The following is a 26,209-nucleotide window of genomic DNA, read 5'->3' as shown; positions in this document are numbered from 1 at the left end:
GTCCCATATCTGTCTGTCACTAATGCTGGGTATACACTATACACTTATCTGTCACATATCTGTCTATCACTAATGCTGGGCATACACTATACACTTATCTGTCACATATCTGTCTATCACTAATGCTGGGTATACACTATACACTTATCTCTCACATATCTGTCTATCACTAATGCTGGGTATACACTATACACTTATCTGTCACATATCTGTCTATCACTAATGCTGGGCATACACTATACACTTATCTGTCACATATCTGTCTGTCTATCACTAATGCTGGGCATACACTATACACTTATCTGTCATATATCTGTCTATCACTAATGCTGGGCATACACTATACACTTATCTGTCACATATCTGTCTGTCACTAATGCTGGGTATACACTATACACTTATCTGTCACATATCCATCTGTCTATCACTAATGCTGGGTATACACTATACACTTATCTGTCACATATCTGTCTGTCTAACACTAATGCTGGGTATACACTATACACTTATCTGTCTATCACTAATGCTGGGCATACACTATACACTTATCTGTCACATATCTGTCTGTCACTAATGCTGGGTATACACTATACACTTATCTGTCACATATCTGTCTGTCACTAATGCTGGGTATACACTATACACTTATCTGTCACATATCCATCTGTCTATCACTAATGCTGGGTATACACTATACACTTATCTGTCACATATCTGTCTATCTATCACTAATGCTGGGTATACACTATACACTTATCTGTCACATATCTGTCTGTCTAACACTAATGCTGGGTATACACTATACACTTATCTGTCTATCACTAATGCTGGGCATACACTATACACTTATCTGTCATATATCTGTCTATCACTAATGCTGGGCATACACTATACACTTATCTGTCACATATCTGTCTGTCACTAATGCTGGGTATACACTATACACTTATCTGTCACATATCCATCTGTCTATCACTAATGCTGGGTATACACTATACACCTATCTGTCACATATCTGTCTATCTATCACTAATGCTGGGTATACACTATATACTTGCAGTCAGGTCCATAAATATTGGGACATTGACAGAATTTTCATATTTTGTCCTCTATTCACCACCACAATGGCTTTGAAATGAAACAAACAAGATGTGATTTAACTACAGACTTTCAGATTTAATTTGAGGGTAATGACATCCAAATCAGGTGAACGGTTTAGGAATTACAACGGTTTCTATATGTGCCTCCCACTTTTTAAGGGGCCAAAAGTAATGGGACAAACTAAACAATCCTAAATCTAACCTTCACTTTTTAATACTTTGTTGCAAATCCTTTGCAGGCAATTACAGCCTGAAGTCTGGAACGCATAGACATCACCAGACGCTGGGTTTCATCCCTGGTGATGCTCTGCCAGGCCTCTACTGCAAATGTCTTCAGTTCCTGCTTGTTCTTGGGGCATTTTCCCTTCAGTTTTGTCTTCATCAAGTGAAATGCATGCTCAATCGGATTCAGGTCAGGGGATTGACTTGGCCATTGCATAACATTCCACTTTTTAGCCTTAAAAAACTCTTTGGTTGCTTTTGCAGCATGCTTCGGGTCATTGTCCATCTGCACTGTGAAGCGCTGTCCAATGAGTTCTGAAGCATTTGACTGAATATGAGCATATAATATTGCCCGAAACACTTCAGAATTAATTCTGCTGCTTTTGTCAGCAGTCACATCATCAATAAATACAAGGGAACCAGTTCCATTGGCAGCCATACATGCCCACACCATGACACTACCACCACCATCCTTCACTGATGAGGTGGTATGTTTTGGGTCATGAGCAGTTCCTTTCCTTCTCTTCTCTTTCAATCACTCTGGTACAAGTTGATCTTTGTCTCATCTGCCAATAGGATGTTGTTCCAGAACTGTAATGGCTTTTTTAGGTGTTGTTTGGCAAACTCTAATCTGGTCTTCCTGTTTTTGTGGCTCACCAATGGTTTGCATCTTGTGGTGAACCCTCTATATTCACTCTTGTGAAGTCTTCTCTTGATTGTTGACTTTGACACATATATATCTACCTCCTGGAGAGTGTTGTTGATTTGGCCAACTGTTGTGAAGGGGTTTTTCTTAACCAGGGAAATAATTCTTCTGTCATCCACCACAGTTGTTTTCCGTGGTCTTCCGAGTCTTTTGGTGTTGCTGACCTCTCCGATGCGTTCTTTCTTTTAAAGAATGTTCCAAACAGTTGATTTGGCCACACCTAATGTTTTTGCTATCTCTCTGATGGGTTTGTTTTGATTTTTCAGCCTAATGATGGCTTGCTTCACTAATAGTGACAGCTCTTTGGATCTCATATTGAGAGTTGACAGCAACTGATTCCAAATGAAAATGTGACACCTAGAATCAACTCCAGACCTTTTACCTGCTTAATTGATAATGAAATAATGAGGGAATAGCCCACACCTGTCCATGATATAGCTTTTGAGTTGATAGTCCCATTACTTTTGGCCCCTTAAAAAGTGGGAGGCACATATTGAAACTGTTGTAATTCCTACACCGTTCACCTGATTTGGATGTAATTACCCTCAAATTAAATCTGAAAGTCTGCAGTTAAAGCACATCTTGTTTGTTTCATTTCAAAACCATTGTGGTGGTGAATAGAGGCCAAAATCTGAAAATTCTGTCAATGTCCCAATATTTATGGACCTGACTGTATATGTCACATATCTGTCTATCACTAATGCTGGGCATACACTATACAATTACCTGTCACATATCTGTCTATCACTATTGCTGGGCATACACTATACACTTACCTGTCACATATCCATCTATCACTAATGCTGGGTATACACTATACACTTATCTGTCACACATCTGTCTATCACTAATGCTGGGTATACACTATACACTTATCTGTCACATATCCATCTGTCTATCACTAATGCTGGGTATACACTATACACTTATCTGTCACATATCTGTCTATCACTAATGCTGGGCATACACTATACAATTACCTGTCACATATCTGTCTATCACTATTGCTGGGCATACACTATACACTTACCTGTCACATATCTATCTATCACTAATGCTGGGTATACACTATACACTTATCTGTCACACATCTGTCTATCACTAATGCTGGGTATACACTATACACTTATCTGTCACATATCCATCTGTCTATCACTAATGCTGGGTATACACTATACACTTATCTGTCACATATCTGTCTATCACTAATGCTGGGCATACACTATACACTTATCTGTCACATATCTGTCTATCACTAATGCTGGGTATACACTATACACTTATCTGTCACATATCTGTCTATCACTAATGCTGGGCATACACTATACACTTATCTGTCACATATCCATCTGTTTATCACTAATGCTGGGTATACACTATATACTTATCTGTCACATATCTGTCTGTCACTAATGCTGGGCATACACTATACACTTATCTGTCACATATCTGTCTATCACTAATGCTGGGTATACACTATACACTTATCTGTCACATATCCGTCTGTCTATCACTTATGCTGGGTATACACTATACACTTATCTGTCACATATCCATCTGTCTATCACTAATGCTGGGTATACACTATACACTTATCTGTCACATATCTGTCTATCACTAATGCTGGGTATACACTATACACTTATCTGTCACATATCCATCTGTCTATCACTAATGCTGGGTATACACTATATACTTATCTGTCACATATCTGTCTATCACTAATGCTGGGCATACACTATACACTTATCTGTCACATATCTGTCTATCACTAATGCTGGGTATACACTCTGCACTTATCTGTCACATATCTGTCTGTCTGTCACTAATGCTGGGCATACACTATACAATTATCTGTCAGATATCTGTTCAATCTAGTAATGTATGGGAGCAAATGACAGTCGATCATATGGTTTTAAACACTGGAAAAAAAAAGGAAAAAAAAACAAATATTGTTAAAATTGGTTAAATTTGTGTGTTTTAACCAATTTGTCTGAACGACCATTTTTGTCTATTTTCCAGTGTTTGTGAACAAATGGACGATTGTCATTTGCTCCCATCCATTACCAGGATTTCATTCCAACCAGCCAGATTGGACGCATATCTGAAAATTGTATAGTGGATGCCCAGCTTAAAATGTCTAATCCTATTGGCTCGATTTATTTTAGAGGCACAGTTTGGTTACATGAGTATCAGAAAAAAAAAAAAAATGACTTGTTCGATACAGTGTTTCAGAATGTTACATACTTCACTTACTTCTCCTATTGTAATAGCACATAACACCACTAGATGTCACACTCCCACTGTGTTAATGAAGTTTTATCATTGGACAGACAGATAACTCCGTAATGAACTGTTCTAATGGATCACCTAACTTACCTTATAGTAACATTTCTATCCCATATAACTGGTGGCACATAGAGAAATCACACAAATCACACAGAAATCCTGGCACCTAGTTCTTTTGTTTGTAGATTCCAATTCACTTTACACAGTTATACATGCACAGTGTTGGTGGTAATATCGCCTCTGTTGGAATGGGTATGATATACCGCCGGCCGCAAGGGTTCGATTCCCGTCAGCAGCAGCCCGACAGGAGCATAGTTAGTAGCAGCGGAAGCCCGACAGCGCTGGAAATCCCGATCGTGGATAGGCAAGTATACACTAACCTAACCACCCTAACCCTAACCCTCCTTAGGGGTGCCTAACCCTAACTTCCCCCCCAAGTGCCTAACCCCCTTCCCCGCTGCCTAAACCTAAGTCCGCCCCCCGGGGGTTGCCTAACCCTAACCCTCCCTCCCCCTAGCCTAACCCTAACCCTCCCGGGGGGTGCCTAACCCTAAGTCCCCCCCGGGAGCCCTAAACCTAAAACGTGGCTGTCCACTCGCGGCGCCCGGCATCACTACGATCGGGATGCCGGGCGCTGGTCTCCCGGCTTCGGGGAAATGCGGGCGTCTACATCTAGACGCCCGGCATTTCACCCATGCCGGGATAAGACAGTCGGGAAGCCAGCTGCCGGTATTTAGGCAGTCGGCTTCCCGATTGCTTCCCCCTCTGTTAATCTCTCTTTATTAGAGTGCATTTTAGGCTATATACTGTGCATCTTAGGCTATACACTGTGCATCTTAGGCTATACACTGCATCTTAGGCTATACACTGTGCATCTTAGGCTATACACTGTGCATCTTAGGCTATACACTGTGCATCTTAGGCTATACACTGTGCATCTTAGGCTATACACGGTGCATCTTAGGCTATACACGGTGCATCTTAGGCTATACACGGTGCATCTTAGGCTATACACGGTGCATCTTAGGCTATACACGGTGCATCTTAGGCTATACACGGTGCATCTTAGGCTATACACTGTGCATCTTAGGCTTTACACTGTGCATCTTAGGCTTTACACTGTGCATCTTAGGCTATACACTGTGCATCTTAGGCTATACACTGTGCATCTTAGGCTATACACTGTGCATCTTAGGCTATACACTGGTTTATTTATTTGGTAATTAATACAAATCAGCGTCCCTTAATCCTCCATATCTGATGAACTGCCAATCTTGTTTCATAGGCAAAACTCTGTGGCAGATTATTCTCATGTAAAGCCTTATGTATATATCTCTGTGTGTGAAATAATTGACGGACATTGATATGAATGTAGGAGCTTACGGCAATAGCCTGTGTATTGTGGTACACCGGTGCCTCTATTACAGCATGTACATATCATGTGGATCTGTTATCTTCCTATTCCATTATATGCCGGGTATATTACATTGTATATATCTCTACCCACAATGATCATTCAGCTGGTACTGACTTTTCCACATTGGGATTTCAAGGGACATCATATCATTAGAGAACAAAGGGCCTGATTCAGGCCCTCTCGCGAGCGGCTGTCGATGTTGGCCATATGTTAATTTAATACACTTTCTTTGAAATGCACGCTATGGGGTCTCCTGTGTGTAACATGTACAGCAGGTATTGGGGGTAGGTATATGAGATGCACACTAGGGGGTCTCCTGTGTAACATGTATAGTAGGTATTGGGGGTAGGTATATGAGATGCACACTAGGGGGTCTCCTGTGTAACATGTACAGTAGGTATTGGGGGTAGGTATATAAGATGCACACTAGGGGGTCTCCTGTGTAACATGTATAGCAGGTATTGGGGGTAGGTATATGAGATGCACACTAGGGGGTCTCCTGTGTAACATGTATAGTAGGTATTGGGGGTAGGTATATGAGATGCACACTAGGGGGTCTCCTGTGTAACATGTATAGCAGGTATTAGGGGCAGGTATATGAGATGCACACTAGGGGGTCTCCTGTGTAACATGTATAGCAGGTATTGGGGGTAGGTATATGAGATGCACACTAGGGGGTCTCCTGTGTAACATGTATAGCAGGTATTGGGGGTAGGTATACGAGATGCACACTAGCGGGTCTCCTGTGTAACATGTATAGCAGGTATTGGGGGTAGGTATACGAGATGCACACTAGGGGGTCTCCTGTGTAACATGTATAGCAGGTATTAGGGGCAGGTATACAAGATGCACACTATGGGGTCTCCTGTGTAACATGTACAGTAGGTATTGGGGGTAGGTATACGAGATGCACACTAGGGGGTCTCCTGTGTAACATGTATAGCAGGTATTGGGGGTAGGTATACGAGATGCACACTTGGGGGTCTCCTGTGTAACATGTATAGCAGGTATTGGGGGTAGGTATATGGGATGCACACTAGGGGGTCTCCTGTGTAACATGTATAGCAGGTATTGGGGGTAGGTATATGAGATGCACACTAGGGGGTCTCCTGTGTAACATGTATAGCAGGTATTGGGGGTAGGTATATGAGATGCACACTAGGGGGTCTCCTGTGTAACATGTATAGCAGGTATTAGGGGCAGGTATATAGGATGCACACTAGGGGGTCTCCTGTGTAACATGTATAGCAGGTATTGGGGGTAGGTATATGAGATGCACACTAGGGGGTCTCCTGTGTAACATGTATAGCAGGTATTGGGGGTAGGTATATAAGATGCACACTAGGGGGTCTCCTGTGTAACATGTATAGCAGGTATTGGGGGTAGGTATATGAGATGCACACTAGGGGGTCTCCTGTGTAACATGTATAGTAGGTATTGGGGGTAGGTATATGAGATGCACACTAGGGGGTCTCCTGTGTAACATGTATAGCAGGTATTGGGGGTAGGTATATGAGATGCACACTAGGGGGTCTCCTGTGTGTAACATGTACAGCAGGTATTGGGGGTAGGTATATGGGATGCACACTAGGGGGTCTCCTGTGTAACATGTATAGCAGGTATTGGGGGTAGGTATATGAGATGCACACTAGGGGGTCTCCTGTGTGTAACATGTACAGCAGGTATTGGGGGTAGGTATATGGGATGCACACTAGGGGGTCTCCTGTGTAACATGTACAGTAGGTATTGGGGGTAGGTATATGATATGCACACTAGGGGGTCTCCTGTGTAACATGTATAGCAGGTATTGGGGGTAGGTATATGAGATGCACACTAGGGGGTCTCCTGTGTAACATGTACAGCAGATATTGGGTGTAAGTACTGTATATAAGATGCACACTAGGGGGTCTCCTGTGTAACATGTATAGCAGGTATTGGGGGTAGGTATATGAGATGCACACTAGGGGGTCTCCTGTGTAACATGTATAGCAGGTATTGGGGGTAGGTATATAAGATGCACACTAGGGGGTCTCCTGTGTAACATGTATAGTAGGTATTGGGGGTAGGTATATGAGATGCACACTAGGGGGTCTCCTGTGTAACATGTATAGTAGGTATTGGGGGTAGGTATATGAGATGCACACTAGGGGGTCTCCTGTGTAACATGTATAGCAGGTATTGGGGGTAGGTATATGAGATGCACACTAGGGGGTCTCCTGTGTGTAACATGTACAGCAGGTATTGGGGGTAGGTATATGGGATGCACACTAGGGGGTCTCCTGTGTGTAACATGTACAGCAGGTATTGGGGGTAGGTATATGGGATGCACACTAGGGGGTCTCCTGTGTAACATGTATAGCAGGTATTGGGGGTAGGTATATGAGATGCACACTAGGGGGTCTCCTGTGTGTAACATGTACAGCAGGTATTGGGGGTAGGTATATGGGATGCACACTAGGGGGTCTCCTGTGTAACATGTACAGTAGGTATTGGGGGTAGGTATATGATATGCACACTAGGGGGTCTCCTGTGTAACATGTATAGCAGGTATTGGGGGTAGGTATATGAGATGCACACTAGGGGGTCTCCTGTGTAACATGTACAGCAGATATTGGGTGTAAGTACTGTATATAAGATGCACACTAGGGGGTCTCCCGCGTGTCTCTGTGTAACATGTCAGCGTCCCTTAATCCTCCATATCTGATGAACTGCCAATCTTGTTTCATAGGCAAAACTCTGTGGCAGATTATTCTCATGTAAAGCCTTATGGATATATCTCTGTGTGTGAAATAATTGACGGACATTGATATGAATGTAGGAGCTTACGGCAATAGCCTGTGTATTGTGGTACACCGGTGCCTCTATTACAGCATGTACATATCATGTGGATCTGTTATCTTCCTATTCCACTATATGCCGGGTATATTACATTGTATATATCTCTACCCACAATGATCATTCAGCTGGTACTGACTTTTCCACATTGGGATTTCAAGGGACATCATATCATTAGAGAACAAAGGGCCTGATTCAGGCCCTCTCGCGAGCGGCTGTCGATGTTGGCCATATGTTAATTTAATACACTTTCTTTGAAATGCACGCTATGGGGTCTCCTGTGTGTAACATGTACAGCAGGTATTGGGGGTAGGTATATGAGATGCACGCTATGGGGTCTCCTGTGTGTAACATGTATAGTAGGTATTGGGGGTAGGTATATGGGATGCACACTAGGGGGTCTCCTGTGTAACATGTATAGCAGGTATTGGGGGTAGGTATATGAGATGCACACTAGGGGGTCTCCTGTGTAACATGTATAGCAGGTATTGGGGGTAGGTATATGAGATGCACACTAGGGGGTCTCCTGTGTAACATGTATAGCAGGTATTGGGGGTAGGTATATGAGATGCACACTAGGGGGTCTCCTGTGTAACATGTATAGTAGGTATTGGGGGTAGGTATATGAGATGCACACTAGGGGGTCTCCTGTGTAACATGTACAGCAGGTATTGGGGGTAGGTATATAAGATGCACACTAGGGGGTCTCCTGTGTAACATGTATAGCAGGTATTGGGGGTAGGTATATGAGATGCACACTAGGGGGTCTCCTGTGTAACATGTATAGCAGGTATTGGGGGTAGGTATATGAGATGCACACTATGGGGTCTCCTGTGTAACATGTATAGCAGGTATTAGGGGCAGGTATATAATATGCACACTAGGGGGTCTCCTGTGTAACATGTATAGCAGGTATTAGGGGCAGGTATATGAGATGCACACTAGGGGGTCTCCTGTGTAACATGTATAGCAGGTATTGGGGGTAGGTATATAAGATGCACACTAGGGGGTCTCCTGTGTAACATGTATAGCAGGTATTAGGGGTAGGTATAAGATGCACACTAGGGGGTCTCCTGTGTAACATGTATAGCAGGTATTGGGGGTAGGTATATGAGATGCACACTAGGGGGTCTCCTGTGTAACATGTATAGCAGGTATTGGGGGTAGGTATATAAGATGCACACTAGGGGGTCTCCTGTGTAACATGTATAGCAGGTATTGGGGGTAGGTATATGAGATGCACACTAGGGGGTCTCCTGTGTAACATGTATAGTAGGTATTGGGGGTAGGTATATGAGATGCACACTAGGGGGTCTCCTGTGTAACATGTATAGCAGGTATTGGGGGTAGGTATATGAGATGCACACTAGGGGGTCTCCTGTGTAACATGTACAGCAGGTATTGGGGGTAGGTATATGGGATGCACACTAGGGGGTCTCCTGTGTAACATGTATAGCAGGTATTGGGGGTAGGTATATGGGATGCACACTAGGGGGTCTCCTGTGTAACATGTACAGTAGGTATTGGGGTAGGTATATGAGATGCACACTAGGGGGTCTCCTGTGTAACATGTACAGTAGGTATTGGGGGTAGGTATATGAGATGCACACTAGGGGGTCTCCTGTGTAACATGTATAGCAGGTATTGGGGGTAGGTATATGAGATGCACACTAGGGGGTCTCCTGTGTAACATGTACAGCAGATATTGGGTGTAAGTACTGTATATTAGATGCACACTAGGGGGTCTCCCGCGTGTCTCTGTGTAACATGTACAGCAGGGTTTCGGGTGGCGCAGTTTGGGGTTTACACACACATATATATATATACACACACTAGTCTTAGGGCAGGGTTACAACCTGCTGTATTGTGTCCTCTTACTATATTAAGGGCTGATGTTGCCCTGAAAGCAATGTTCCTCCTAGGCTGTTGAAGCGGGCCACGCGTCTGCCTAATTTGTAAGCGCTGAAATGCGGCCACAGTATCCCGCGGAGGGGAAAGAGCCAGTGAAACGATGACCGGTGGAGTGAACAGATGCCATGCACATGGAACGGAATCGGTATGATATCCAGGCTGCCGCAGCCCGACAAAACAGCAGAGCCCGGCAGCGAGAGCCCGACAGCGCTGGAAATCCCGATCGTGGTAAGGTAAGTATCTACTAATCTAACCCCCCCTAACCCTAACCCTCCTTAGGGGTGCCTAACCCTAACCTCCCCCCCTGTGCCTAACCCTAACCCCCCCCTTCCCTGCTGCCTAAACCCAGGGGTTGCCTAACCGTAACCCTCCCTCCCCCTAACCTAACCCTCCCTGGGGGGTGCCTAACCCTAAGTCCCCCCCGGGTGCCCTAAACCTAACCCTCCCCCCCCCAGGCTGTCCGCTCGCGGCGCACCTGGCATCCGCTCAATCGGGATGCCGGGCGCCTGTCTCCCGGCGTCGGGGAAATGACAGGTGTCTAGATATAGACGCCGGTCATTTATCCCACGGTGGGATAAAGCAATTGTATACCCATGGAACTCGTGTGCTAAAGTGCCACTTTTTGACAGGCGCCCTGCCTGCCCGAGGACTATGAAAGTGTGTATCCTGAGCATCCAGAGAGGATTGTACTTCTGGTGAGATCTGTATGCTGTGATTGTCATAAGTACCTCAGCAAAGGAGTCATCTTTATAAAGGAATTTGAGCAATAACAGCTGCCTTATGACGCCTGAATCTGCTTGTATCCTGTGATTACCAGAGTAGCGCCAAACGTTACTCCATTCTCTGGCTGTTCTGGATTGAGCCCTTTGCCAGCAACTCAGTGCCGACTGGTCCATAGAGAGGGATCAGCGGCAATTAGCCAACACTATTCAGGAGGTGTTGCAGCAGCATTTCCACACATACCCAGAGGTAGGTAGTCACAGGTGCCGTGGTACAAGCAGTGGGAAGAGTCAGGACCAGGTGGTTAGTGACGGTGAATGGTTATCCCTAGGAGTTGTGAACTAAGCCCACTTAGGGATGAGTAACCAACCTCTATTCTATCAGTGTTTGGCAAAGCAAGGTCATCCGGTCACAGGAGCATACAGCGGGGTCCTCATACTCCTATCCTTTTTCCGCTATGTCGTGCGAGAAGCCTGGCGCAATTCCCATCTTTTTACTTTTTCCCCTCAATTTTGCCATTTTTTACTCAACTCAATAGACGTCTCCTAACCGCATCGGATCTTCTATGGGACTATTGGCCATCTCAGTAACCTTAAGGTTACTCAGATTGTCCCTCATAGCTCCATAGCCAAGGCCAGGAACCCCGGCACTCCCAGAAACCAGGGGGCAACAGGCCTCTGTTTTCTGGAATGTAGGCTGACAGTGGCCACTCCCCGTCCCCCAACGGCCGCAGCCTGTCAATCAAGCTGCGGCTTCGGGGAACTGCAAGAGATCTTGCAAAGGGCGACCTGCATATGCGCAGTACAGATCCTGCGCAGGTCTCTCAGGTCTCTCTGGGATTGGGTACTACTCTGAATCAGGCCATAGATACTAAAGATTAATGTTTTGGCGCAGCTAAGTTGCAAAGTCTGTGGCGTGATAAATGGGGCTATTTGGCACAATTTCAGGAAGTCTTCAGGAGCATGAGGTTTATGCCATTGACATTCTACTTTACAAAAACGTTTTTGTATATATCGTGTTACTTTTTTGCGCCATGGTTGACATCAAAGTTGATTTGGAGTGTGTAGAGTAGCTGGAATCTCCTCACCATATGCTATTTCTAGGGTTTGGATAAGAAGTAGTAGAGCAGTATCAGGGAAAGAGAAGTTGTGGCAGAGAGGTGGAAAGTTGTAGGACACTATTAGAGTTAGTGTGTCTGTGGTATGAGAAGGCTTGGTAGGGTTCTATAACAGAGAGGTGGAAAGTTGTAGGACACTATTAGAGTTAGTGTGTCTGTGGTATGAGGAGGCTTGGTAGGGTTCTATAACAGAGAGGTGGAAAGTTGTAGGACACTATTAGAGTTAGTGTGTCTGTGGTATGAGAAGGCTTGGTAGGGTTCTATAACAGAGAGGTGGAAAGTTGTAGGACACTATTAGAGTTAGTGTGTCTGTGGTATGAGGAGGCTTAGTAGGGTTCTATAACAGGTGGGAAGTTGTAGGACACTATTAGAGTTAGTGTGTCTGTGGTATGAGAAGGCTTGGTAGGGTTCTATAACAGAGAGGTGGAAAGTTGTAGGACATTATTAGAGTTAGTGTGTGGTATGAGAAGGCTTGGTAGGGTTCTATAACAGAGAGGTGGGAAGTTGTAGGACACTATTAGAGTTAGTGTGTCTGTGGTATAACAGAGAGGTGGGAAGTTGTAGGACATTATTAGAGTTAGTGTGTGGTATGAGAAGGCTTGGTAGGGTTCTATAACAGAGAGGTGGGAAGTTGTAGGACACTATTAGAGTTAGTGTGTCTGTGGTATAACAGAGAGGTGGAAAGTTGTAGGACATTATTAGAGTTAGCGTGTCTGTGGTATGAGACGGCTTGGTAGGGTTCTATAACAGAGAGGTTATTGTAATGGAGAGTACAGGCCAAAGCAGCAGTATTATTGCAGAGGAAGAATCAGACAGATAAGTCATCAAGGACTTACCAGTCTGCAGCATCCTGAACCATGAAACACCCTGCTCTAAGGGCAGCCTGGACCTGCGACTCCTCAAAGCCCATCTCATACAGAGTCAGAATGAGCTGTCCAATTGTCTGTAAGAAGAGGGAACAATGTGACTATAACAGACACTTAGCACATCACCCTTCCCATCACTTACTGACCCCTGTGTGAGCAGGGGAGTTACTTACATTGTGTCATCCTTTATTAATTATAATCATAGGTAACTGAAGTTGACTGTGACTGCAAAGTATTTCACCTCCTGTGCCTCCTTTATTAATTACAATCATAGGTAACTAGCTTATTCTTTACTGAATCCTTATGCTATTGTTTATAATGCCTTATGATTTGTAATAGTTAAATTGTTTTAAGGATTCTCTCAGTCTATTGACTAAATTGAATGCTTGATTTATTTGTAGCCTTAGATGTATGGTATGTGGTCATTGTTGACTTAAGCCATTTTTATTGCTAGCTTTCTCTGGCTGGCCAATTAGGGGTTTTAATTAATTAGTGTCCACACTTGCCTGCATCCCTGTTTAAGTGTCAGTAGTTTGGCTCGTGCAGTGTTTCTAAGTGCAAAACTAGCGTTAGACCTGCGTTAAACCGAGGAGAAACAGAAGGAGAAAAGGTCCATCAAGCAACAAACCTCAATAATCTAAGGACTCAGGGGGTCATTCAGACCCGCTCGCGAGTGGCAGGACACTCGCAAGCGGGTCGATGTTCCCCACTGCGCATGCGCACGACGGAGGGAGCTCCGTCGTGCACATGCGCGAGACCCGGCGAGCGACCGGCTCACCATCGCTCCGGGTCTCGCACCAAAGGGGGCGTGCTGTCGATGTTGATTGACAGCAGGCCCCCTTTGGTGGGCGTGCCGGGGGCGTGCCTGCCAGACGGAGGCGTTCCCATGGGAACTAGTGATGTCAGTGGGAGTGATTTTGGCTCTGATAGAGCCAAAATCACTCCAGGGCTTGCGGCAGCGAGACCCTACCGCAGGGTCTCTGTCGCAAGCCCGATGGTCGCGATGGTCAAGACCATCGCGACCATCATCATGTACGCTCGCTATAGCGGTGGGTGGTAACCCACAGCTATGCGAGCGTCCATGAGGACGCTCCAAAAAAAGGTAGGAGGGCCCTGATTCAGAGCGAGCGCTCTGGTCAGAGTGTTCAGCTCTGAATCAGGCCCTCAGACTACAACTGGACTCCCTCTACACTCACGGCAAGAACACTTCTATTGCTATTAATAATGCTGGCCTTCTGATTCTCGCATACAATTCAATGATTATCGTACTTTTCCCATGTCAGTTTACATCCATCAACTTTGAAACACTGTCCTCTATCTCAGCTCTCTTGCCTAGCCTCACAACCTCTATCTCAGCTCTCTTGCCTAGCCTCACATCCTCTATCTGCTTACAGTCTGCATTATTTTTCAAATTCTGCACACATTAGAACCCCACTTTTAATCCTCCCTATAACAATCTTGTTATTCTGCATACATATTGATATACTGTTTTTGGATACATCACTGTTTTTTCAATTGCATTCCTACAAATTTCTTGCACTTATATCTCATTTACATTTCCGAATTTCATTCCTCTTGTCTACTTATAAACACCATGACAATGTTTTCGTCAACTCCCTCCTTCACTCAGTCTCTACCTAATCCTCTATTCTGCCCCCTGCTTCCACCTTTATCCTTTCCCCCTTATTTCTTCCACCTCCTCCTCCCCTTCTCCCCCCTCCCCTGTCTGCCTACTCTCCCCTCCTCTCCCATTACTCCACTTTCTTTCTGTTCTACCCCCCTCTGTCCTACTACCCTACCACCAAACCCTCCTCCTACACTCCTCTCCCCGTCACTTCACCCCACTGCCATCCACATCTCCCTCCCTGCCCATCTCCTACAGGTTCCCTTTCTAGCTCAGGTGCCCGCACCATCACTAAACTCTATTCATATCGGTCCCCCAAATTAATCTTACCTCCACATTACAGCAACCCGGATAATCTTATTTACATCTCCCCCACAAATGCTATCTCTCTATCCTATGCCCTCTGGAATGCCAGGTCAGTCTGTAATAAACTGGTCCCCACCCATGACCTTTTCATCTCCAACTCTCTGAATCTCCTAGCCATCACTGAAACTTGGATCTCACCCTCTGACACCACTTCTCCTACTGCTCTATCCTCTGGGGGCCTTGCCTTCTCCTACACCCCCCGGCCTGGGTGTCACCATGGTGGTGGTGTTGGGCTCCTTCTATCCACCAGATTCCTACCAGCTAATACCCTCTGAACCATCCTTCACATTCCCCACATTTGAGGTTCATACTAGACGCCTCTTCCAACCAGTAAACCTCAGAGTAGCAGTCATTTACCGTCCCCCTGGTTCTCCCTCCAAATTCCTTGACAACTTCGCTTCCTGGCTCCCTCACTTTCTCTGCTCAGATATTCCCTCCATTATCCTAATTGATTTTAATATTCCTATTGACATTCCCACATAATCCTCTGCAACTAAACTCCTTACCCTCACCTCTTCATTTGGTCTCGCCCAATGGACCTCATCACCCTCCCATGTGAGTGGGCACTCACTTGACCTGGTCTTTACTCACCGTTGTGATATTTCTGATTACTCCAATTGCCCATTCCCCCTCTCTGACCATCACCTTCTCTCTTTTAACCTATCCCTCTCACCTTCCCCTCCTTTAACTCCTAAGGCTACCATTACTAAGCGTAATATTGAGGCTATTGACACTGTTGCTTTTTCCTCCCTGCTGGACTCTCTTCTCTCCCCTACCATTTCTCTCTCCTGTCCTGAACAAGCTACTTCCCTGTACAATTCCTCCCTTACTTCTGCTCTTGATTCTGTTGCTCCAGCAATAACCACTCACCCTCGCAGATCTACACCACAACCCTGGCATTCCAAATGCACCAGATACCAACAAAAGTGTTCAAGAATTGCAGAGCGTCAGTGGAGAAAGTCACGCTCTAAGGCGGACTTCCTCCATTTCAAATGTATTCTCTCTTCCTACAGTGCTGCCCTGTCTCTCTCCAAACAAACATATTTCAAGAACCTCATCTCCTCCCAGTCCTCAAACCCCCGGCGTCTCTTTGCCACTTTCAACTCCCTACTCTGCCCTTCCCCTCCTCGCCTTCCCCCCTCTCTCTCTGCCCTCGACTTTGCCACCTACTTTACATCAAAAATTTACTCCATACGTGAGGACATCATATCCCATCAGACCCTCAGCACTCCTCCCCCTCCTTGCCCTTACCACCCCTCCCCTTCTGTCTCACCAACTCTGACATCCTTCTCCCCTGCTTCTGGAGAGGAAGTCATGGCCCTCATCCGGTCCTCCCCTCCTTCCACCTCCCCTCTTGACCCTATCCCTTCCCGTCTCCTCTCCCACCTGTCTCCTTCTGACTGTTCCCATCTGGCTCACTTCCTTAATCTCTCCCGATCATCTAGCACTGCCCCTTCTGCATTCAAACATGCTCTTGTCTCCCCCATTCTTAAAAAACCTACCCTTGATCCGAACATACTTTCCAACTATCGACCCATCTCTCTTCTCCCTTTTGCTTCCAAACTCCTTGAGCGTATTGTCTACAACCGCCTTACCACCTTCCTTTCCTCCCACTCCCTCCTTGACTCATTTCAATCTGGCTTCCGATCTCTCCACTCCACTGAAACTGCCCTCACAAAAGTCAGCAACGACCTCCTTGCTGCCAAATCCAAGGGCCACTACTCTCTGCTCATTCTCCTTGACCTCTCTGCTGCATTTGACACTGTAGACCACCCTCTCCTCCTGCAAATCCTTTACTCTCTCGGTTTACGTGGCATTGCCCTCTCCTGGCTTTCCTCCTACCTATCTGATCGTTCCTTCGCAGTGTCCTCTCATGACTCCTCTTCCCCTCCACTTCCACTAACAGTAGGAGTTCCCCAAGGTTCTGTTCTTGGACCTCTCCTTTTCTCCCTATATACATCCTCTTTAGGTGAACTCATTAACTCCTTTGACCTCCAATATCATCTCTATGCAGATGATACTCAAATTTATCTTTCCACCCCTGAGCTCTCCCCCTCGCTCCTTTCCCGTATCTCCAACTGTCTCTCTGCTGTCTCTTCGTGGATGTCCCAGCGCTTTCTTAAACTTAACATGTCTAAGACTGAGCTGATCATCTTCCCACCCTCTTCCACTACATCACTTCCCACAATTTCATTATCTATTGATGGCACAACTATCTCCTCTAGCCCCAAAGTGCGCTGTCTTGGAGTTATATTAGACTCCTCCCTCTCCTTTAAACCGCACATTCAGCACCTCTCACAGTCCTGCCGTTTTCACCTAAAAAATATCTCCAGGATTAGACCCTTCCTCACCCAGGATGCCACTAAAACCCTCATCCACTCACTGGTCATATCCAGATTGGACTACTGTAACCTTCTCCTAGCTGGCCTCCCAGTCTCTCACCTCTCTCCACTACAATCGGTTCTCAATGCTGCTGCTCGGCTCACCTTCCTCTCCAGACGTTCTACATCTGCTTCCCCTCTCCTTCAAGCCCTACACTGGATCCCCTTCCCCTTCAGATGCCAATTCAAGGTTCTTACATTCGCCTACAAAGCCCTCACCAAATCCTCTCCCGCATACATTTCTGACCTTCTCTCCCTTCACACTCCTGCCGTCCACTTAGCTCAACTAATGCATGCCGCCTCTCTTGCCAACTGATTACTTCCTCCCACTCCCACATCTGAGATTTTGCCCGTGCTGCTCCCTACCTTTGGAATGCTCTCCCTCTCCCCATCAGACTCTCCACCTCTCTACAAATCTTCAAACGGGCTCTCAAGACCCACTACTTTATCAAGGCCTTCCAGTACTCATCCTAACCCACCTCATGCTCTTTCCTCTCTATCTTCCCCTTCTGTGTCACGCCTGTCTGTCTGCCCCTCCCCTTTGAATGTAAGCTCTCACGAGCAGGGACCTCTTCCCTCATGTGCTTCTCTTTACATTTTCTTCTACTCTCTACTCCCCATTAGGGCCCCTAACACGGGACTGCCAACTCCCGGCAGCTTATTGTGAGTGCTTTAATCACTATTTCAGCAATGTATATAAGTCGTGTCCTTGTCCTGCACTGTAACTTACTTGCTTCTTGTTCACCTATTAGTTCTATGTACTATGTAAGGCAAAGCGGAACACTTGTGGCGCCATATAAATAAAGGATAATAATAATAATAATAATAATAACTTACTGACACCTGTGTGAGCAGGGGAGTTACTTACACTGTGCCATCACTTACTGACACCTGTGTGAGCAGGGGAGTACTTACATTGTGTCATCATTTACTGACACCTGTGTGAGTAGGGGAGTACTTACACTGTGCCATCACTTACTGACACCTGTGTGAGCAGGGGAGTTATTACACTGTGCCATCACTTACTGACACCTGTGTGAGCAGGGGAGTTACTTACACTGTGCCATCACTTACTGACACCTGTGTGAACAGGGGAGTTACTTACACTGTGCCATCACTTACTGACCCCCTGTGTGAGCAGGGGAGTTATTACACTGTGCCATCACTTACTGACACCTGTGTGAGCAGGGGAGTACTTACACTGTGCCATCACTTACTGACCCCTGTGTGAGCAGGGGAGTTATTACACTGTGCCATCACTTACTGACACCTGTGTGAGCAGGGGAGTTACTTACCCTGTGCCATCACTTACTGACACCTGTGTGAGCAGGGGAGTTACTTACACTGTGTCATCACTTACTGACCCCTGTGTGAGCAGGGGAGTACTTACACTGTGCCATCACTTACTGACACCTGTGTGAGCAGGGGAGTTACTTACACTGTGTCATCACTTACTGACCCCTGTGTGAGCAGGGGAGTTAGTTACACTGTGCCATCACTTATTGACACCTGTGTGAGTAGGGGAGTACTTACACTGTGCCATCACTTACTGACACCTGTGTGAGAAGGGGATCTACTTACACTGTGCCATCACTTACTGACACCTGTGTGAGCAGGGGAGCTACTTACACTGTGCCATCACTTACTGACCCCTGTGTGAGCAGGGGAGTACTTACATTGTGTCATCACTTACAGACACCTGTGTGAGTAGGGGAGTACTTACACTGTGCCATCACTTACTGACACCTGTGTGAGCAGGGGAGTTACTTACACTGTGCCATCACTTACTGACACCTGTGTGAGCAGGGGAGTACTTACATTGTGTCATCACTTACTGACCCCTGTGTGAGCAGGGGAGTTACTTACACTGTGCCATCACTTACTGACCACTGTGTGAGCAGGGGAGTTACTTACACTGTGCCATCACTTACTGACACCTGTGTGAGCAGGGGAGTACTTACATTGTGTCATCACTTACTGACACCTGTGTGAGCAGGGGAGTACTTACACTGTGCCATCACTTACTGACACCTGTGTGAGCAGGGGAGTACTTACACTGTGCCATCACTTACTGACCCCTGTGTGAGCAGGGGAGTACTTACACTGTGCCATCACTTACTGACCCCTGTGTGAGCAGGGGAGTACTTACACTGTGCCATCACTTACTGACCCCTGTGTGAGCAGGGGAGTTATTACACTGTGCCATCACTTACTGACCCCTGTGTGAGCAGGGGAGTACTTACACTGTGCCATCACTTACTGACCCCTGTGTGAGCAGGGGAGTTATTACACTGTGCCATCACTTACTGACCCCTGTAAGAGCCGGGGAGTACGTACAACATTGTGCAAGCTCTTGTGCCATCACTTACTGACATCTGTGTGAGCAGATGACTAATCATACCACATTACACCACTTACCACCGCTGTCACCTGCGGACAGTGAGCAGGTGAGCCCACTCAATATAGTCCCAACTTCTGCAATTGGCAGGTCTACACCAAAGTGTCCAAACACTGTCACTTTATGACACTAGTCTGAGCAGGAGAGACTGCACCTTATCACCCCACCTCCTGCTACTGGCACCTGTGTCAGTAGGTGAGTCTGTACCAAATTGTCCAACCACTGTCACTTTATATGTGAGCAGGAGAGTCTGCACCATATCACCCCACCTTCTGCTATTGGCAACTGAGTCAGTAGGTGAGTCTGTACCAAATTATCCAACCACTGTCACTTTATATGTGAGCAGGAGAGTATGCATCATATCACCCCACCTCCTGCTACTGGCACCTGTGTCAGTAGGTGAGTCTGCACCAAATTATCCAACCACTGTCACTTTATGTGTGAGCAGGAGAGTCTGCACCATATCACCCCACCTCCTGCTACTGGCAACTGAGTCAGTAGGTGAGTCTGTACCAAATTGTCCAACCACTGTCACTTTATATGTGAGCAGGAGAGTCTGCACCATATCACCCCACCTTCTGCTACTGGCAACTGAGTCAGTAGGTGAGTCTGTACCAAATTGTCCAACCACTGTCACTTTATATGTGAGCAGGAGAGTCTGCACCATATCACCCCACCTCCTGCTACTGGCACCTGAGTCAGTAGGTGAGTCTGTACCAAATTATCCAACCACTGTCACTTTATGTGTGAGCAGGAGAGTCTGCACCATATCACCCCACCTCCTGCTACTGGCACCTGAGTCAGTAGGTGAGTCTACACCAAATTATCCAACCACTGGCACTTTATGGCACTAGTGTGAGCAGGAGAGTCTGCACCATATCACCCCACCTCCTGCTACTGGCACCTGAGTCAGTAGGTGAGTCTACACCAAATTATCCAACCACTATCACTTTATGACACTAGTGTGAGCAGGAGAGTCTGCACCATATCACCCCACCTCCTGCTACTGGCACCTGAGTCAGTAGGTGAGTCTGTACCAAATTATCCAACCACTATCACTTTATGGCACTAGTGTGAGCAGGAGAGTCTGCACCATATCACCCCACCTCCTGCTACTGGCACCTGAGTCAGTAGGTGAGTCTGTACCAAATTATCCAACCACTGTCACTTTATGTGTGAGCAGGAGAGTCTGCACCATATCACCCCACCTCCTGCTACTGGCACCTGAGTCAGTAGGTGAGTCTACACCAAATTATCCAACCACTGGCACTTTATGACACTAGTGTGAGCAGGGGAGTCTGCACCATATCACCCCACCTCCTGCTACTGGCACCTGAGTCAGTAGGTGAGTCTACACCAAATTATCCAACCACTGGCACTTTATGGCACTAGTGTGAGCAGGAGAGTCTGCACCATATCACCCCACCTTCTGCTACTGGCAACTGAGTCAGTAGGTGAGTCTACACCAAATTATCCAACCACTATCACTTTATGACACTAGTGAGAGCAGGAGAGTCTGCACCATATCACCCCACCTTCTGCTACTAGCAACTGAGTCAGTAGGTGAGTCTGTACCAAATTATCCAACCACTGTCACTTTATGACACTAGTGTGAGCAGGAGAGTCTGCACCTTATCACCCCACCTCCTGCTACTGACACCTGAGTCAGTAGGTGAGTCTGTACCAAATTGTCCAACCACTGTCACTTTATATGTGAGCAGGAGAGTCTGCACCATATCACCCCACCTTCTGCTACTGGCACCTGAGTCAGTAGGTGAGTCTGTACCAAATTATCCAACCACTGTCACTTTATGGCACTAGTGTGAGCAGGAGAGTCTGCACCATATCACCCCACCTCCTGCTACTGGCACCTGAGTCAGTAGGTGAGTCTACACCAAATTATCCAACCACTGTCACTTTATGTGTGAGCAGGAGAGTCTGCACCATATCACCCCACCTTCTGCTACTGGCACCTGAGTCAGTAGGTGAGTCTGTACCAAATTATCCAACCACTGTCACTTTATGACACTAGTGTGAGCAGGAGAGTCTGCACCACTTGGCTATATCTCAAGAAAATCTCATGCACTGACATCTGTGTTAGCAGAAAAGTCCTCCATGTAATACAAGACTGGAGGAAACATGAATATCCTAATCACTCAGTGATTTGTACATTGGATGCTCAGTCTGGTCACACACACAGGGATCCATCTCATTACGGGTGAGGAGACACTGCCAACTGCAGGCTCTCTGGCTGCGATATTCGGATAGACTTCTAAAATATCACTCTATTGCAATTAAAATTAGACACCATCATGAGCAGTGCAAGGGGAACTAAACTTTAGTGCATAGGGACATCACCTATCGAGTCCCTGCTGTCTCACCCCACGTTCTGCAGATGCTTCCATCGCCAAACCTGCACGTAGATGTACCGTGGGTCACTTTCTGAAAAAAAGAGATTTACCAGTCTCTACTTCCAGATGTCTCTTATTCTAGACCATCCACTGTCACTCTCACATATACTGCAGTCACTCTCTATATCCAGCTGCCTCTCTCTCCGCAGACACTCTCTACACCCAGCTGTCTCTCACTCTGCTCTCTCTCTCTCTACCCAGCGGTTTCTCACTCTGCACTCTATGCCTAGCTGTCTCTCACTCTGCAGCACTCAGTATGCCCAGCGGGCTCTCTATGCCCAGCTCTCACTCTTCTCTCTCTCTCTACCCAGCAGACTCTCATATTCTACAATCACTCTATACCAAGCTGTCGCTCACTCTGCAGTTACTCTCTATACCCAGCTGTCTCTCTATACCCAGGTTTCTCTCATACTCTGCAGTCTCTATACCCAACAGCCTCTTACACTCTGCACTCACTCTCCATACCCAGCTACCTCTCACTCAGCAGTCACTCTCCATACCCAGCTGTCTCTTATATTCTGCAGTCACTCTCCATACCCAGCTATCTCTCACTCTGCAGTCACTCTCTATACCCAGCTGTCTCTTATATTCTGCAGTCACTCTCTATACCCAGGTTTCTCTCATACTCTGCAGTCTCTATACCCAACAGCCTCTTACACTCTGCACTCACTCTCTATACCCAGCTGTCTCTCACTCTCTCACCCTCTATACCTAGCTGTCTGTCTCTGCAGTCACTCTATATCCAGCTGTCTCTCACTCTGCAGTCTCTATACCCAGCTGTCTATTACTCTGCAGTAGCTCTCTATACCCAGCTATCTCTCACTCAGCAGTCACTCTCCATACCCAGCTGTCTCTTATATTCTGCAGTCACTCTCCATACCCAGCTATCTCTCACTCTGCAGTCACTCTCTATACCCAGCTGTCTCTTATATTCTGCAGTCACTCTCCATACCAAGCTGTCTCTCACTCTGCAGTCACTCTCTATACCCAGCTGTCTCTTATATTCTGCAATCTCTCTTTATACCAAACCGCCTGTCACTGCAGTATCTATAACCTAGTCTCTATACCCAACCACCTGACACCTCTGCAGTACATGTCTATAGACTTTCTATAACCAGCTACCTCTCTGATACCCTGCAGTCTCTCTCTATGACCAGATGTCTCTCACACACTGCATTTTCTCTATGTACCCAGCTCTCTCACATAATACTCTGCAGCCACTCTCTATACCCAGCTGTCTCATATACTCTGCAGCCACTCTCTATACCCAGCTGTCTCTCATACTCTGCAGCCACTCTCTATACCCAGCTGTCTCATATACTCTGCAGCCACTCTCTATATCCAGCTGTCTCTCATACTCTGCAGCCACTCTCTACACCCAGCTGTCTCTTACTCTGCATCCACTCTCTATACCCAGCTGTCTCTCATACTCTGCAGCCACTCTCTACACCCAGCTGTCTCTCATACTCTGCATCCACTCTCTATACCCAGCTGTCTCTCATACTCTGCAGCCACTCTCTATACCCAGCTGTCTCTCATACTCTGCAGCCACTCTTTATACCCAGCTGTCTCATATACTCTGCAGCCACTCTCTATACCCAGCTGTCTCTCATACTCTGCAGCCACTCTCTATACCCAGCTGTCTCATATACTCTGCAGCCACTCTCTATACCCAGCTGTCTCATATACTCTGCATCCACTCTCTATACCCAGCTGTCTCATATACTCTGCATCCACTCTCTATACCCAGCTGTCTCTCATACTCTGCAGCCACTCTCTATACCCAGCAGACTCATATACTCTGCATCCACTCTCTATACCCAGCTGTCTCATATACTCTGCAGCCACTCTCTATACCCAGCTGTCTCTCATACTCTGCAGCCACTCTTTATACCCAGCTCTCATATACTCTGCAGCCACTCTCTATACCCAGCTGTCTCTCATACTCTGCAGCCACTCTCTATACCCAGCTGTCTCTCATACTCTGCAGCCACTCTCTATACCCAGCTGTCTCTCATACTCTGCAGCCACTCTCTATACCCTGCTGTCTCTCATACTCTGCAGCCACTCTCTACACCCAGCTGTCTCATATACTCTGCAGCCACTCTCTATACCCAGCTGTCTCATATACTCTGCAGCCACTCTCTACACCCTGCTGTCTCTCATACTCTGCATCCACTCTCTACACCCAGCTGTCTCATATACTCTGCAGCCACTCTCTACACCCAGCTGTCTCATATACTCTGCAGCCACTCTCTATACCCAGCTGTCTCATATACTCTGCAGCCACTCTCTATACCCAGCTGTCTCATATACTCTGCAGCCACTCTTTATACCCAGCTGTCTTATATACTCTGCAGCCACTCTTTATACCTAGCTGTCTCTCATACTCTGCAGCCACTCTCTATACCCAGCTGTCTCATATACTCTGCAGCCACTCTCTATACCCAGCTGTCTCATATACTCTGCAGCCACTCTCTATACCCAGCTGTCTCTCATACTCTGCAGCCACTCTCTATACCCAGCTGTCTCATATACTCTGCAGCCACTCTCTACACCCAGCTGTCTCATATACTCTGCAGCCACTCTCTACACCCAGCTGTCTCATATACTCTGCAGCCACTCTCTACACCCAGCTGTCTCTCATACTCTGCAGCCACTCTCTATACCCAGCTGTCTCATATACTCTGCAGCCACTCTCTATACCCAGCTGTCTCATATACTCTGCAGCCACTCTCTATACCCAGCTGTCTCATATACTCTGCAGCCACTCTCTATACCCAGCTGTCTCATATACTCTGCAGCCACTCTCTATACCCAGCTGTCTCATATACTCTGCAGCCACTCTTTATACCCAGCTGTCTCATATACTCTGCAGCCACTCTCTACACCCAGCTGTCTCTCATACTCTGCATCCACTCTCTATACCCAGCTGTCTCTCATACTCTGCATCCACTCTCTATACCCAGCTGTCTCATATACTCTGCAGCCACTCTCTACACCCAGCTGTCTCTCATACTCTGCATCCACTCTCTATACCCAGCTGTCTCTCATACTCTGCATCCACTCTCTATACCCAGCTGTCTCTCATACTCTGCATCCACTCTCTATACCCAGCTGTCTCTCATACTCTGCATCCACTCTCTATACCCAGCTGTCTCATATACTCTGCAGCCACTCTCTACACCCAGCTGTCTCTCATACTCTGCATCCACTCTCTATACCCAGCTGTCTCTCATACTCTGCATCCACTCTCTATACCCAGCTGTCTCATATACTCTGCAGCCACTCTCTACACCCAGCTGTCTCTCATACTCTGCATCCACTCTCTATACCCAGCTGTCTCTCATACTCTGCATCCACTCTTTATACCCAGCTGTCTCATATACTCTGCAGCCACTCTCTATACACAGCAGCTGTCTCTCACACTCTGCAGTCTCTCTATACCCAGCAGTTGTCTGGCACTCTGCAGTCTCCCTGTACCCAGCAGACTCTCTTATACCCAGCAGCTGTCTCACACTCTGTCTGTACTGGAGTTTCACACTCCGCAGCAGTCTCTCGTTTCCTTATTGTTTGGGGGGAGGAGAGTGAGTGAGTTTGATCGCTGATTGGACTTTCTTTGTGTCACTCAAACTTTGCTATAGGCTATTTGTTGCCGCTCTGTCCCCGCCCACATATAAAGGCTGCCACGCCCACTCGCTACACGTCAGTGTTTACCGGGACGATTCCTGTAAAGATTCCCCATCCGGCAGCAGGAGGGGGCGGTCCAAATGCTGCTTTGTGATTGGACAATCAGCTTCTGATTGACAGGCATAGTAATGCGTGCTTTGGATTGACTCGGACCCG

The 26,209-nt window shown here is 46.6% G+C and overlaps 1 protein-coding gene across 6 annotated transcripts in view; it reads right to left on the bottom strand.

The window, feature by feature from the left end:
- Nucleotides 1-25,970, bottom strand: part of LOC148454020 (uncharacterized) — a 954,022-nt gene extending 928,052 nt beyond the window's left edge. Inside the window, exons 1-3 of one of the 6 annotated variants that reach the window (XM_088461342.1) lie at nucleotides 25,882-25,970; nucleotides 22,334-22,394; nucleotides 13,154-13,260 (exon numbers count right to left, since the gene is read on the bottom strand). In XM_088461342.1, coding sequence (XP_088317468.1) covers nucleotides 13,154-13,260; nucleotides 22,334-22,357 — 131 coding nt within the window. In that variant the 5' untranslated portion in view covers nucleotides 22,358-22,394; nucleotides 25,882-25,970. Of the gene's footprint in view, nucleotides 1-13,153; nucleotides 13,261-22,310; nucleotides 22,396-25,810 lie in introns of those variants that run through there. The other 5 variants (XM_088461343.1, XM_088461341.1, XM_088461344.1 and 2 more) reach the window with 5 other exon arrangements.
- Between the last annotated feature and the right edge of the window lie 239 nt (nucleotides 25,971-26,209).

This window comes from Taudactylus pleione, unplaced genomic scaffold, assembly GCF_031769625.1.
Source record: "Taudactylus pleione unplaced genomic scaffold, aTauple2 ptg001039l, whole genome shotgun sequence".
NCBI lineage: Eukaryota > Metazoa > Chordata > Amphibia > Anura > Myobatrachidae > Taudactylus > Taudactylus pleione.
The sequence above is the reverse complement of the archived record's forward strand: the minus strand, read 5'-3'. Positions and strand labels throughout refer to the sequence as shown.